Source organism: Loxodonta africana, chromosome 22, assembly GCF_030014295.1.
Source record: "Loxodonta africana isolate mLoxAfr1 chromosome 22, mLoxAfr1.hap2, whole genome shotgun sequence".
NCBI lineage: Eukaryota > Metazoa > Chordata > Mammalia > Proboscidea > Elephantidae > Loxodonta > Loxodonta africana.
Window position 1 is genome coordinate 41935908 of NC_087363.1, and position 15165 is coordinate 41951072.

The following is a 15165-nucleotide window of genomic DNA, read 5'->3' on the forward strand; positions in this document are numbered from 1 at the left end:
TTTCCACTGACCCTGTACTTTGCCAAGCATGATGTCTCTCTCCAGGGACTGATCCCTCCTGACAGTATGTCCAAACTATGTAAAACACAGTCTTGCCATCCTTGTTTCTAAGGAACATTCTGGTTGTACTTCTTCCAAGACAGATTTGTTCCTTCTTTTGGCAGTCCATGGTATATCCAATATTCTTCACCAACACCACAATTCAAAGGCATTCTCATTATTTCTATTTTGGTTGTTCTGTTTCTATTAATCTAACTTTCCTGTCCCCCCAGCCTTCTCATCTTTGATGTAGGGTAAATTTAACTATTTGATTTCATCTAGATGATTATTTTGAGAAGCACAGCACTCAGCAGTGATATTTATTTTATGGGCCAATCTTTCATTTGGCTGGAAGGTGTCCTCTGGGAGTGGTTTGAGTTCAAATTTAAAGAGTATCTCAGGGTGAAAGTCTCAGGGGTTCATATAGTCTCTACCAGTCCAGGAAGTCTGGCCTCTTTTTAGGAATTTGAGTTTTGTTCTACATTTTTCTCCATCCTATCCAGGCCCATCTGTTGAGTCCCTCGTCTGAAAGTTTGGTAGTGGTAGCCGGGCGCCATCTAGTTCTTCCAGTTGCAAAGTAGGTGATGTTGTTGTTCATGTTGACTGTTGGTTCTATAGACTAATTTCTTCTTTGAGTCCTTTGGTTTCTTTCTTTCTCTTTAGCTCCGGATGAATAGAGACCAGTAGTTGTATCTTCGATGGCTGCTTGCAAGCTTTTAAGACCCCAGACACTACTCATCAAACTAGGATGTAGAACACTGTCTTTATGGACTATATTATGCCAATTGACTGAGTTGCCCCATGAGACTATGGTCCTAAGCCCTCAAACTCAGTAGACCAATCCCGTGAGGTGTTTGGTTGTGTCTAAGAGGTATCCATAACTGTGCCCCCATGTGCTTTTTCTTATACTTGAAAATATATGCAGCACACATAAGCCTACACCTACAGTTATTCATATATGCAGAGGCCCGTGTTGAGTAAAAGCTCAGTAGGCAGGAGTTACCCCTGTGGTCGGGCGCTCCTCCTCTTTAGAAAGGCATCCACGTTCTTTCCAACGCTCCAGAATTCGGGTCTTCTCTGTGGCAAAATAGAGGTCGACAGCTGAGCTTATACAACCACATGTTGCAAAACCCCAGTGCCTCCCTACCCTCAACCTCCACCCAGGCTCCCTGCCCCCAGGTCCAAAGATCCAGCACATGGACCGGAGGGGAACAGGGAAACCACACCTCAGGTGCCAGACAGAGCCAGAGCCCAGAATGCATTGAGGAAATTCTGCAGAAGCAACAACACCGGCTGTGTGAGAGCAAAAGAAAGAATGGAAGGCAGGCAGGCAGACCAGCAGGCAGGAAGGTGGGCAGGGGGTTACGTGTAACCCAGCCCACAGAAAGCATGACCACAATTCCCCAGCTCCCACTGTCCGGTGTCCACTTTGTGAGTTTGCTCAGTTTGATTGGTCACATGCCATTCTCTTGTGGTGCCTCAGAACTCACATCCTGAGCACAGAGCTGTGATGCAGGCTGGGCACACGGCGTCCCCCATCTCTGCCCCAGTCTGCAGGTGGGACTCTGGGTGGGCAGGGGGATTACCCAGAGTTGCTCAGCAAAGATGTGGGCTGTAATCCAAAGCCTGGCCACTGTCTTGACTCAATGGGGACAACTTCAAATGACAGGGATGAAAGACACATCTGAGACTCATTTCCAGGGTCAGGTTTGAGGGAGGCCAGGGAATACAACACCACTGCAGTACTAGGGGTCTGGCCACCTCCCCCCCGCCACTGGAAGACACGCCCTTCTAGGGAGGAAGCCTGTTTTCTTATAGTTGAAAAAAGCCAGGGATGTGGGTTCAAATCCAAACCTAGCTATTCGTCAGCAAGTGATAGCCCCTATCCAGGCCTCGGCTTCCTCATCTGTAAAATGAGAACGGCAATACGTGCCTCTCAGTATTGACCTGAGGAATTAGAATAGTATGTACAGTGAACTCAGCACAATGCCAGGCATATAGAAGGTGCAGAGTCAGCCAAAGTACCAGGGTATGGTGAACACACAAAAACCAGTCAGAAATCTGAAAAGGAAATTAAGAAAGCAATTTCATTTACTATAGCATCTAAAAGAATAAAGTCCCTAGGAATAAATTTAACCAGGGAAATGAAAGACCTATATACTTGAAAACTAAACAATATTAATAAAAAAAATTAAAGAAGACCTAAATAAATGAAAGGGTATTCTGTATTCGTGGATTGGAAGGCTTAGTATTGTTAAGATGTCAATACTACCCAAAACAATCCGTAAATTCAATACAATCCGCATCAAAATTCCAACAGTCTTCTTTGCAGAAATGAAAAAAAGTAGGTGTTGACTGACCACACTACCCTGTGGGACCACGCCTAGTGGTGATATTGTTAACATCTGCTCACATTGTCTAGTTTTATGTAATACTTGACTCCAGAAGCTTGCTCTCAGGCTTTAGCTCATCGTTTTTCCCTAAATCACCAGAGACAGACTGGGCTGGGCTGGGCTGGGCCAAGCTGGGCTGGGCTGGGCCTGGCTGGGTCAATATCCCCTCGTGAGGGGCAACAGCAGGATCCACAAACCTAGGGTTCGAGACACAGCTCTCTCACTTCCTGGAGTGTGGCCTTGGGGAAGTCTCATCTCCTCCCCTCTCAAACTGCGATGATAATAACACTACCCCCAAGAAAGCAAACGTGGATGGATTAGGATGCTGCAGGGCACTCTACAGCCTCAGAGTCAGTCACCAGCATCTTTTCGTACTTGAAAGAAACCCTGGCTCAGAGACCTTTGGGCACTTGTCTGAGGTCACACAGCATGTTTGTGGCAGGGCTGTTACTGGCACACCCAGTCCTCCCAGCAACCTGCCCTGACAGCTCCCCTGGTGCCAGAGTACCCAGCACAGCAGCAGGCACATAGTAGGTGTTCAGAATGTGTGTGGGGTTTGACCCTTTTTGACTAATAAGTATAACCTCTGCCATTTTGAGGGCCCACATGTCCTGCTGGTCTTTGATGGTTGTGGGGTTGAGGCCCAAGAGCGTCTCATGATGAAACGTGAACGGCCGGCTCCAACCGGCTCAGCTCCCGAGGAGCCGCAGGTCAACAGCTCCAGGTGTGTGTACATCCATTGATCCTCACGCCGGCTGTCTGCGACCCCAGGGCACCACGTGACCATCAGACACTTCTCAGGGGGAGATGAAAGTTAATCGGCTTTTGTTGGCAAAGTGAGTGCTTAGTACGGAATCAGCAAGGGCAGCAGGCAGAGCTGGGAGTGGAGGGAGCAGGGTGGGAATCCTGCCCAGCCACTGGGCCCCTGGCTTTCAGAAGCCGATCTGCAAAGACAGCTCATGAAAAGGGGAGAGGACCGATGTTAACATGTACCCACCACGTGCCAGGCCCTTGCCAGGCCCCAGGCTCGCAAAGTCCCTGAAGCCATCCCACTTTGCAGCTATCCAAACTGAGGCTCAGAGAGGCCAATTCACTAGCCCAGGGCCACACTACAGAGCCAGATCTTGCCAATTCCAGAATGAAAGGCTTTTCTTTTACCTGGGCTATCTCCACATGTTCTAATAACTGCACCAATGGGAGCCATGGACAAAGCACACAACAGTAAAGCGACAGTGCTCCCATTTACAGGCATGAAAAAAAAAAATAATAAATTTTTTTTTTTTTTAGCACGGGGTCAGGGGATAGCAAAAGTCCAGTGAAGTGGAGCGCTAGGCTCTGTATCTCAAATCACTCCCCTGGAGCCCTAAGAGACTGCATTTCCATATACTGGACTTCTGTTTATCAAGGTTGACCTGTGTTGCCTAGTTATCGGGGTCTCTACTGGTGTCATTCATGTGTGGTACGGGAACCCCCTGTCACATGGGGCTCAAGGCTGCATGCAGGCGGGCTGTGGCACTTGAACACAGTAATTCACACCAGACACCGGAGAATAAATGAAGCAGAAGCTTACCTGAACATTTGCTGTGTGCTCATTGCGGTGGACGTTTGGCATAAAGCCTCTCCCTTCATCCTCTCAACCACCTTATGAGGTGAGCATCCTGATTACTCCCATTTTGCAGATGAGAAAACTGAGGCGCAGCAGTTAAGTAGCCATCTCATGGGCACACAGCAGTTAAGTGGTGCAGCTGGGATTGATTCAAACTCAGGGCTTCCCCTCAGCAGGCATCCTTCTGCTGGCCCAATGCCAGTTATCATTAGCACAATTGTGATTATTGTCGCTACCAAAGACAGTCCAGTTAAATAATTTAAAATTACTGGAAGAGTCTGAAGCTTCCAAGGAAGAAAAAGATAGCTTCGAGAAGCCCACACAATGATGTGGTTGTTTACTGATCTTCTGGGAGTGGCTGGTTCAGAGTTAAAATGTAGAATTTTCCAGCAGCATCCACTGCTCAGCCATAATGGTTCTGTATCTTCCAGAGTTTGATTTCACCTGCCAAGCCCAATTCAACCAGGAGCCGAGAGCTGGAAAACATTCCCTGGTACCGCTTAGCCTTCTTGTCATGTTGCTTCTGACGCCTGGCTGACCACATGTCTCTGGGATCTCTTGAAATTGGACTTTGGGATGCTGGGCCATGAGCCTATGGAAACATTTTCTACTTGGCCTTGTGAGGCCAGCACATGGCAAAGAGGGCCACTGGGCACAGGGCAATGGGCAGTGGGCTGGTTCTGAAGCCTACATTCAAGCCCTAGATCTGCTGTGTGACCTTGGCTGAGTCACCTCCCCTCTCTGAGCCGCTTCCCTTCTCCCAGCCAGCTTGAAGATTAAAGTGGATGCTTAGCACACAGCAGGTCTCAGGAGTTGCCCAGCCCCCTGCCTAGCCCTGGTGGAAGGAAACCACTCTGAGTTCTCCAGGGGTGAGTGGCCAGGCGCTGCTCAAGGTACTTTTCATAGACGTTGCCATTCCCCATGCCCCTGTGGAGAAAAGAATCAGAACTAGTCCTGGCTGTGGCACTCACCTCTCTGGGCCTTGGTTTCCTGATCTGTAAATGGGAGTAATCCCTGCTCCCTCTCTGGATCCTTGTGGGGGATGCAGGGAGAAGGTGTGTGTGGAGGGGTTGGGGAAGATTCTGGGGTTCAGCACAGCGTGGCAGGCCTTTCCTTTGAGTCTGAAGCCTTTGAATCAGATAGGTCTGGTGTTTTTCTGCTCACCCTGTGGGCCCGGCAGGCCTCGAGCAGTTTGGGGGGCCCAGGCTGGGTGATTCCGTGGTGAGGGGGGTGGGATGCAGGGTCATCTATAGGTCAGACAAGCGGCCCACCGCTCAGAGTGGCGGTGCTGTCATGGTGTAGTGGGCCGCACTCACTCCGCTCAAGTTCAACAAGGGCTAACTCGGTACCTCCTGCGTGCTGAGCACTGGGCTGGTGCGTCTCCTTCCTCTCCTCAGGCCCCAGGAGGTGGGCACAGTAATCCCCATTTTGGCGATGAGGGCCCTGAAGCTCGGGAGGCGCAGACTCACTGGGGAATGTTTGGTGGCAGCGGCGGCATTAGAATCCGCTCCTCCCTCCTCCCAGTCAGCTCCTCCTGGGGCGTGGCTGGCACTGTGGCTCCATCCCAGCCCTGCTGCCTGGACACCTGGAGGAGGGGACCCCCCCAAACTGTATTTTAGACCCTGTGAAGCCCAAAGTCAAGGCGTTAGCAGGGCCACGCTCTCTCAGAAGACTCCAGAGGGCATCTGCTCCTTGCCCCTCTCCTGGCTTCTACTGTTGCGGGTGAGCCTCCGTGTTTTTTGGCTTATAGATGTTGTCGTTGTTGGGTGCCATGGAGTCGGTTCCAACTCACAGCAAACCCATGTGACAGAGTAGAACTGCCCTGTAGAGTTTTCTAGGTTGTAATCTTCACAGGAGCAGATCACCAGGTCTTTTTCTTGTGGAGCCTCTGGGCAGATTCGAACCACCAACGTTTTGGTTAGCAGCCAAGTGTTTAACTGCTTATAGATCTATCACCCCAATTTCTGTCTCTGTCTTCACGTGGCCAGCTTCCCTCTCTGTATCTTCTCCTCTTCTTTGTAAGGACACCAGTCAGATTAGATTAGGGCCCAGCCTAATGATCTCATCTAAACCTGACAATATCTATAAAGACACTATTCCCAAATAAAGTCCCACTCACAAGTCAACCCATAACAGACCCTATAGCATGTGCAATATGGGTTGTCTTTGTTCTGTTCCAACCTCATTTTTTCTCTTCTTGCATTAAGCCTTGTCCTGTCTGCTAGTTCTTTGTTGGGAACTCCACAAACCTCACCTTATTAAAAAAAAAAAATTATTGTGGTGAAAACAAAAAGTTTGCCATCTTAACTACCTTTAAGTGACACAGTTCAGTGGCATTAATTACACTCACCATATTGTGCTGCCATCACTACTATCTGTTTCCAAAAGTTTTACATCACCCCAAATGGAAACTCAGCACCCCTTCAGCAAGAACTCCCATTCCCTCCTCCCCTAGCTGCTGGTAACCACTAATATGCTTTGGTCTCTACGCACTTGTCTGTCCTAGATATCATAAAAGTGGGATCATGCAAAATTTGTCCTTTTATGTCTGGCTTATTCCATCCTTAAATTTTAACCTTCACGATAGGTCTCTGAGATAAAGACTATTTCCCACTTTATAGATGATAAAACCGAGGTTAGTGAGGTGAAGTCATTTACCCAAGATCTCACAGCTAGAACAGAGACAGGAAACTGAAGTGGCTAAGAGGTGGGCTCTGAAGCCAGACTGCCTGGGTTCAAATCCTAGCTCCCCATGGCCCTTCCTAGCTTGGGTAAGTCACCTGACCTCTCTAAGAAGCCTTGGTTTCCACATTCTTGAAATGAGAAGAGTGAATACCCTATGAGATGATCCACATAAAGCACTTGGCACAGGGCATGACACATAGAAGCACTGGATAAACAGATCATTACCCTTCTGATTGTCAGTGTTGCTTGGCAGAGCTGGGATCTAAATCCAGACCCACGAGGCCTCTCTTGCCTAGCTAACCTCATCCTGCCTGCTTCCTTCTGCTCTCTACAGCATGCGCGACGGCCCAGGGTGGGGCAGAGGATGAAGGGGAGGCGGAGGCGGGCTGGATCGAGGGGGCCGCCATCCTCCTCTCAGTCATCTGTGTGGTCCTCGTCACGGCCTTCAATGACTGGAGCAAAGAGAAACAGTTCCGGGGCCTTCAGAGCCGTATCGAGCAGGAACAGAAGTTTACTGTGATCCGGGCCAACCAGGTGGTCCAGATCCCTGTGGCCGAGATCGTGGTTGGAGACATCGCCCAGGTCAAATACGGTAAGTGTCCTAGCCACAGAGCCAGTTTATAGAGCTGCAGTCTAGGCAGGTGTGGGCCAAGCCAGGAGCCCAGCAGAGCCAGAGAAACTGTTCCAGGGAGCAGGATGGGTCCCTAAAGGCTGAACCCCAGCCAAAATATCTTCTGAGAGCCTTTGGGAGGTAAGATGGTGCTTCCTGGAGGAGGTAGGATTCCAGAATCCATTTAAATCAGAAACCGCAAATACATGGCGTATGTGCCACCACTCTCCAAACCTCTATCCATGCAGACATCACTAATCACAGCTCAGAGCCTAGATACAATCGCAGAAGCCTTCTCAACACAACACTTCAAAGACCGCTAATACAGGTTTCCCCCACTATTCAAAAGTAGAGTGTTCCTATGAAACCTTTCATAAGCCGAAATGGCATGAAGTGAAGAAGCAATTACCATTAATTTATATGGGAAAAATTTTTGAGCATTCCCAGACCCAAAAACTAACCTACCAAATCATACCAAATAACACATAAAACCTAAAATAACACTAACATATAGGGAAAACTGAGATGCTGAGTGTAGTTCCTGGGGAAGGAGCTTGGCGGCGCTGCTCTCACTGTTTGGGGGTGCGTGCTGCCCCTTTAACAGCTCGCTGCAAAACAAACCCTGAACACTATTTCCAGTTTTTACCTTTTTTCGTAAAAGCCAAAATCCTCTTAGCATTTCTTTTAGTTAGCAAAAACAGGGACTAATATAAATCTTTCACAAAAGCAAACTTTCAAGAAGGGAGAGATACCTGTACACAGAATGGATTTATGAGATGAAGTTCACTTCTCATGCCTGTTTGGCTGTCGACAGATGATGTTTGGGCTAGAGAAAGTGTTAGAGGGGGCGGAAGTGGATGAGTGAACATTCTAGGCCTGTGACGCTGCCATAGAGAAAGTAGGCCGACTGGCACCATAGGTTTGGAGGAGATATATCCTGGGTAATTAGAGGCAGAAGGTGTGGGGTCAGGGGAGATTGTAGTGGCCCTCCTCACTTAGCCCTATGGGTCTTAGTTTCTCCTGATAATGTGCTTGTCTTGATGCCTTCTCAACCTAGCCGAGACAGGCTGGCTCCTTCCATAAGAATTTCTCCAAACCACAGAGGAGACTAGAGAATGGATCTTGAAATTCAAGAGTCTCGATTCGGAGAAAACTGAGCCCCAAATCCAAGTCAGGCCATGAGAAGCACTTTATAAACTGTAAAGCGCATGCCCGCTTGAGCTGGGATTGTTACTGGACCCAACCTCAGCCCTCCAGGCCTTGTACCATTCACCTTGGCCCCAGTCTCTAGCTGCCTATTTGGCCTGGGTCAGGGACCATCTTGGTTCCTGCACCGTGGGAACTCTGAGTGCCTGGTCCCCACCTGTGAGCCTTCCCTCATAATCACACCTCTGAGGGAAAGTTCTAGCCTTTCCAGCCACCTTAGACAGTGCTGACTCCCTGCCCTTACTCCCACCAGGCGACCTCCTCCCTGCTGACGGCCTCTTCATCCAGGGCAATGACCTCAAGATTGACGAAAGCTCCCTGACCGGGGAGTCTGACCAGGTGCGCAAGTCTGTGGACAAGGACCCCATGCTGCTGTCAGGTGAGCTGAAGCCAACTAATGGTGGGCTCACTCCCAGTGCCACCCCCATGCCGAGGGAGGGGGCCTCCTGTGTTTCCCCTCCCTGAGGCTGGACGTACCCGGAGAGTTTGGTCCTTGGCTCTGGGATCTTGGGCCAACTCAGTCCCAGTGAGAACTCCTTCTGTTTTCCCCAACAAATGTGCTTACCACGTGCTCAGCACTGTTCTAGGCCCTGGGGATACCACGGTGAAAACACCGACAAAGAACCGCTGCCCTCATGGAACAACATTCGAGTGACTTGGTTTATGGAAAAGTCAAAAGTTGAAGCCTGTTGTCATCAGAGATGAGAAAGAATCAGTCAGGTGATACCTACTGTGTGCCGGGAACTGGGCCAAGTGCTGGGGAGGTAACAGTAAAGAAGGCAGGTGAGGCCCCAGCCCTGAGGAGCTTGCAGTATAGTAAGGAGAGAGCGAGAGAATGCAAAAATTCCAGAGGGTAATAGATGTCTGAAGAAAACAAAACAGGGTAGTGCGTTGCAGGTGACTGGAGAGGTCAGGGAAGACCTCTCAGGGGAGGCAACATGTGAGCCAAAGTATGAGGATGAGAAGGAGCTGGTCTTGTGACTATTAGGGGAACAGCATACCAGGCAGAGGGAACAGCAAGGGCAAAGGCTCAGAGGCAGGAGGATTGTGAGCAAGATAGAGAGGGTGGAGGAGCTAGATGTCGGATCTCTTGGGCCACAGTCAGGAATCTAGAAATTATTCTGAGTGTTTTAAGCAAGGTCTTGAAGTGAGTTGGTGGTGTTTACATTTTTGAAAACTCATTCTGGGTGCTGCAGAGTGGTGGTAGCCAGACCCTGCAGGGGTGAGATACCAGCCAGGCGAGATACCCTCCCCACAGGGAATCCAGAAATGAGTTACTTTCCACCAATGCTCAGCAAACATCCTACGAGCTGCCGCTGTGGGCTGAGCACCAGGCTGGACGCTGGGACCTCCCATGACTCAGACCTAGCCCCTGCCCTGGGAAGCCCCTAGTCAGGGGTGTGGGCAGACCTGGAAATAGCTAAATCCAGCAGAGAGGAGAGAGGAGGGTGTCATGAGAAAGCCTAGAAGGGAGCAACTAAGTCAGCCCTGGGGAGTGGGCAGGGCTACCCAGAGGAGGTGTGTTGAACCAGGTTTTAAAGGGTGAGTAGGCTCACAGAACAGAGATGTGGAAAGGGGCAGTTTTCTCAGAGACAACCACGTGCAAAGACACAGAGGTCGGAGGAAATGTGGAATGTTCTGGAAACACGAAGAAGATCAAAGGGCCTACAGGGTAGGATGGCAGAAAGGAGTAAGAATTGGGGCTGGGGCATTTATTTATCTGGTACTATTCAATCAACATTTATTAAGCAACTAGTGTGTGCCAGCGTTTAACAGGACAAGCAAGATCTCTGCACTCCCGGAGCTTAGAATCTAATAAAAGAGACACAATAAAGGAGCATGGAAACAAATATGTAAGGTAATTTCAGATAGTGGTAAGTCAGATGAAGACAATATGCCATTATCATGAGGTGGAGACCCTGGTGAGGGGCACAGGGATCTTAGTTGATCAGAGAAGGCCTGTCTGAGGAGATGGCATTTGAACTGAAACCCAAACAATGAGAAGCAAGAGTGTTCAGGCAGAGGGAACAGCAAGTGCAAAGGCCCTGGGGTCTGATCAAGAGACAGTTGAAGGCCTAAAATGTCTTCATGAATCTTAGGGACGTATGAAGCTCAGTAAATGGTAACAGACCTATGGCTGTGGGATGAATTGGTTGGCAGATGTGGTCAGGTCATCGGGATCTGTGGAAGTCAGGGGGAGGCGCCGAGCCTGTGTGGATTCGTGATGAACGTTTCAGACAGTCTGGAGAAGGCAAAGGAGGTTAGTTAGCTAGCAAGCCTGGGGTGAGAAAATGCTCAGAATCACTGGCCTGGGCGTCACGAACAAGCCAAGGAGGCAGCCATCAGTGCAGAGAGACCCTGTAAAAGATGGATGGGAAGTCACTGGGCCTAGCAGGGTTGCCAAGCAAGGACAGGAGGGCCCAAACGGGGCAGCTGTTAGTCGCCATCTAGTGGATTCCGACACAAGGTGACTCCATGTGTACAGAGTAGAATGGGCTCCATAGGGCTTTCCGTGGCTTATTTTTCAGTTGATCACCAGGCCTTTCATCTGAGATACCTCTGGGTGTTGTGGGGACCACATGCATGAAGAGATGTGACTGTCCTCTGTGAGCTGTGTGAGCGTGAGGGGCCATGTGGATTCCAGCCCTCCACCAGTTTCTGCTGTGACCAGGGGCACATCTCTCTGTTCCTCAGCTCCTCAGCCTTCCCATCTGAAAAATGGGGACAGCCCAGCCTTCAGAAAGGCTCAGATGAATTGAGTGCTCATGGCACAACAGAAATCATAAAGTCCTTTGACCCCAGGACAGGCTGACGCAGGTCTGTATTTGATGTATCTCCAGACTGTGCAGAGTAGGGATGTTCAGAAATCACAAATTCACACATCTCCGGGGCCAGGCAGGGATGTAAACAGTCATGGGCACCAAGCCAGGTGCACAGCTGCTTCCGTTGTTGTTGCAGAAATGCCAGCCCGGTGTGGGTGGGATTCTCACTTTGCAAGAAGATTCAGAAATCCAGGTTTTCTTGAACAACCTCCCAGTGTTCAAACATGGGCAAGAAAGTCCATTGCTTTAAAAGCCTGTGTGGGTCAAGCAACATACGGGCAGGCTCCTAGTATGCAACCTTGGATGTAAGCCTCTATTTTTTTGTTTGTCTTTTTAACTTTGTATTTGAAAATAATTTCAAACGTTCAGAAAAGTCACAAGAATAATACAAAGAATACCTGAATACTCTTCGCTCTGGTTCATTTTGCCCCATTTGCTTTCTCTCGTACGTGCATGCCTGTCAAGACCTCTTTCTCTCTCTCCCTTATGCAAACTCGGTGCTCCTTTTCCTCTTCATACATCAGCAAGTGTCTCCTAAGAACAAGATATTCTCCTGCATGACCACAGCACAGCCATCAAATTCAGGAAATTTAGCATTGAGACAATATACAATAACCAGTTGCCATCGAATTGACTCCAACCCATGGCAACTCTGTGTGTGTCAGAGTAGAACTGTGCTCTGTAGGGTTTTCAATGGCTGTGACCTTTCAGAAGTAGATCACCAGGCCTTTCTTCCAAAGCCTCTCTGGGTAAACTTAAACGTCCAACCTTTCAAAGTTAGCGCATTAACTCTTTGCACCACCCAGACACTCCATTGACACAATACTGTCATACTGTGATAAGGTAGACTCTCCATATGCGGATCTTGCCAATGGTCCCAATGGTGTCCTCCTTTCCAGGACCCTGCGCTGTGATCTGTTGTCTGGCCTCTTTCTTCTCCTTTAATAGGAAGCAACTCCTCAACCCTTTTTTGTCTTTCATGAAATTAGCATTTTTGAAGAGGACAGCGATTTAGGTCAGTGGTTTGTTAACCCTCTCAGGTCATGAAGCCCCTATGAGAGCCCCAGGAAAGCAATGAACCCCTTAGGAGAAATAAAGGCCCACATTTGGACTTTGAACAGCATTTCAGGGGACTCACAGATCCCTAGAGAACCCTGGTCTTGTCCCATTTTGCAGCTGGGGAGACTGAGGCCCAAGCAGAAGTAACGAGTATGTTAAGTCCCACAGAGCAGCAGGGGCAGGGCTGGAGTGAAACCCCAGGCCTCCAGCCCCCCTGCCCGGGGCTCCTTCTGCAGCCCCCATGCGTGCACTCAGCTCCGAGGGCCGTGTGGATTTTATTATGGACGCCGTGGAAGAGGCTGGGGCAGTGGAGTGGGGGCATCTTCGCAAGCACTGGGGCCTCGCTCCAGTAGGCTCACCAGCCCCTCCTGCCTGGCACGGCCCCTACAGGTCCCCAGCCCTCTCTGAGCCAGAGCATTAACAGCCTGTGGTCGCACAGGACATCACCAGGCCCTCTTGGAACTCTGCCCCCATCCTGCCGCCCACCCAGCTGAGCAGAAGGCCAAGCATGGAAAGCCCGATCTTCCACCACTGCTGCCACCTCCAGGGAGCTGAGGACGCCACCCTGACTGCAGGAAGGCCTGAGCCTACCGCCTGGCCCGCACTCTCTCCATTACACTACCCTGCCTCTTCTCCACGAGAGGCAGCGGGGTGTAGTGGATAGAGCACGGGTTCAAGTCCCGGCTCCACCGCTTACCCTGTATGCCCTGGGCCATCACGCAAACTCTCTGGGCCTCAGGGTTCCTGCTTGTCAGAGAGGCCAGGGGTGGGCAGAGAGGTCCGCGGAGCTTGTGCCGAAACCTACCTCACAGGGTTGTTGTGAGGGGGTGGGGTTGTGGGTGTGAGACACTCGGCACCTGCCCTCTGACCTTAGAGCACCACTACTGCTGTTAACTCTCCTTGGTAATAGGCCCTTGAAGAACTGCGTCTGGGCTGGGACCTTGTTGGCTTTGCTTGGTGCTCATACCTGGAGGCAGGGGATGCTCTCCAGATCACAACCTCTCCCTCCTGAAAGGGCCTTTTAGAAGATGTGACTGCTTCCTTCTCAATGTCCAGAGAGAGGCCTGTGAGGCCAACACCAGGACTGTGAGGGACCCTGGGTTTGAGGCGTGCCTATACCTCTCGTGCTGTGCAGCCCCACTCTGTTTTCTGCCCTCTCTGGGCTCAGAAGCCTCCTTTTGTAAAACCAGGCCCCTCCAGCTCTGCATCAGGGCATGCAGCACACGCCACTCACCACCACACGAGGGCTTTGACCCTGAGACGGCTGATATCTCGGCCCGGCCCAAGGAAGCCAATCCTGCTATTTGGGGCCATCCCAGGCAGGGGTGGGCTTTGAGTTGCAGTCTGGAAGGTTCTTGCCCACCCTCTTGCTGCCAGTGAAAGGCCATGGAGCTTACCCTCAGCAGGAATGGAGGCTCTGGGGGGACGGTCCAGATTGCTCTGTTGGCAATACCCCATGTCCTCGGGATTTGTGTTCCCTTTTCCTCTCATGGGGTGACTGACAGCTCTGCAAGGCCTCTGCCTCTACCCATTCCCCAGAATCAGCCACAGCTTCCATGGCAAGGTGGACAGGACACAAGGTGGGGGGCACTCCCCAGGTTCTGGCTGATGGCAGAGAGCCTCCCTGTGCTGTACCGTGGGCGTGGTGTCATTATCTCAAGGATTGTGATGGAGAGCTCTTGGCACAGGTGAACGCTCAGTAAATGCTTGTTCTCTTCCTCGCTCCTCCAAGAGCCCTGAGCGGGCACCCAGCCTTGGAGCCCTCCATCTGCAGCTGTGCAGTCTGGCTGCCTCTTCTCTCTTACCCCACTTGGTGACCCCAAGCCCCAGCCCACCTGATCCAATGCCATCCCCTGTCCCGCATGCCCACCTTTGCCCAGGCTGTGCCCTTCCCCCCCAGCCATCGAGTCCTTATTGTCTCAGGTTGGTGTTTATCTGTGTTCACATCTGCTCCCCTCCACCAGGCTAGACTGTGAGCTCCTTGAGGGCAGGGACTCTAGGTGTGCCACCTGAGGGCCCTGGAGCCCAGCACAGAGTTGGCTGTCCATCAGTGAATGAGTGTGGCCCAGGAAGGGGGCTCCACATCAGGTCTGTCTGCATCAGCCTCACTTGGGCCTATCCAAACCCTCTTCTCCTCGAGATGGAGCCTTTATGGAAGCTGCCCAGGAGGTGGCCCACATTTCCCTGGGACCCAGAGTCTCCAGACACCATCGCTAACAGGGAACGGCTAAGCCAGCCCCCTCCCCATTTTGCAGAGGACAAAACTGAGGTGCAGAGAAGAGAGGGCACAGAAGACATCAGACTAGTTCCCAGGTCCCCTCTTCCCCAGCCCAGGGGCTCTCTCTATTCACCACCCCCCAATATTTGTGTATTCTGAGGGGCTCCAGGGTTCTCTGTATCTACCCTCCCTCCAAATGTTTGTGTATTCTGAGGGGCTTCAGGGATCTCTCTGTCCACCCTCTACAAGTGTTTGTGTATTCTGAAGGCCCTGATGGAGGCTTAGAGGAGGCAAGAAGCTACAGAGGGACTCCCAAGGGGCCTATGGACAGTGAGGTCCTGGTGCAAGACCCTGCCAGGGCCTCCACCCCCAAAGGGTTCTCCTGCTGCCTCTTTCTACCCAAAGGCCCTGTGATTTTTCCTTTGAGAGTCAGCCAACCTTTGACTTTAATGCCTGTTGCTCCATCATTAGCGCCTCATCTGCTAGCGTTAAGCGTTGCCCTGTGTAAGGGCCTCCTGGAACAGGGA

At 50.9% G+C, this 15165-nt stretch overlaps 1 protein-coding gene across 15 annotated transcripts in view; it reads left to right on the top strand.

The window, feature by feature from the left end:
• ATP2B2 (ATPase plasma membrane Ca2+ transporting 2) overlaps window positions 1-15165 on the top strand; it is a 151056-nt gene that overhangs the window by 64811 nt on the left and 71080 nt on the right. For 11 of the 15 annotated variants that reach the window (XM_064274888.1, XM_064274890.1, XM_064274895.1 and 8 more), the window contains exons 3-4: window positions 7058-7315; window positions 8793-8918. The exons of 1 other annotated variant lie outside the window; for it this stretch is intronic. In XM_064274888.1, coding sequence (XP_064130958.1) covers window positions 7058-7315; window positions 8793-8918 — 384 coding nt within the window. The remainder of the gene's footprint in view (window positions 1-7057; window positions 7316-8792; window positions 8919-15165) is intronic. 3 more of the 15 variants (XM_064274901.1, XM_064274902.1, XM_064274899.1) reach the window with 2 other exon arrangements.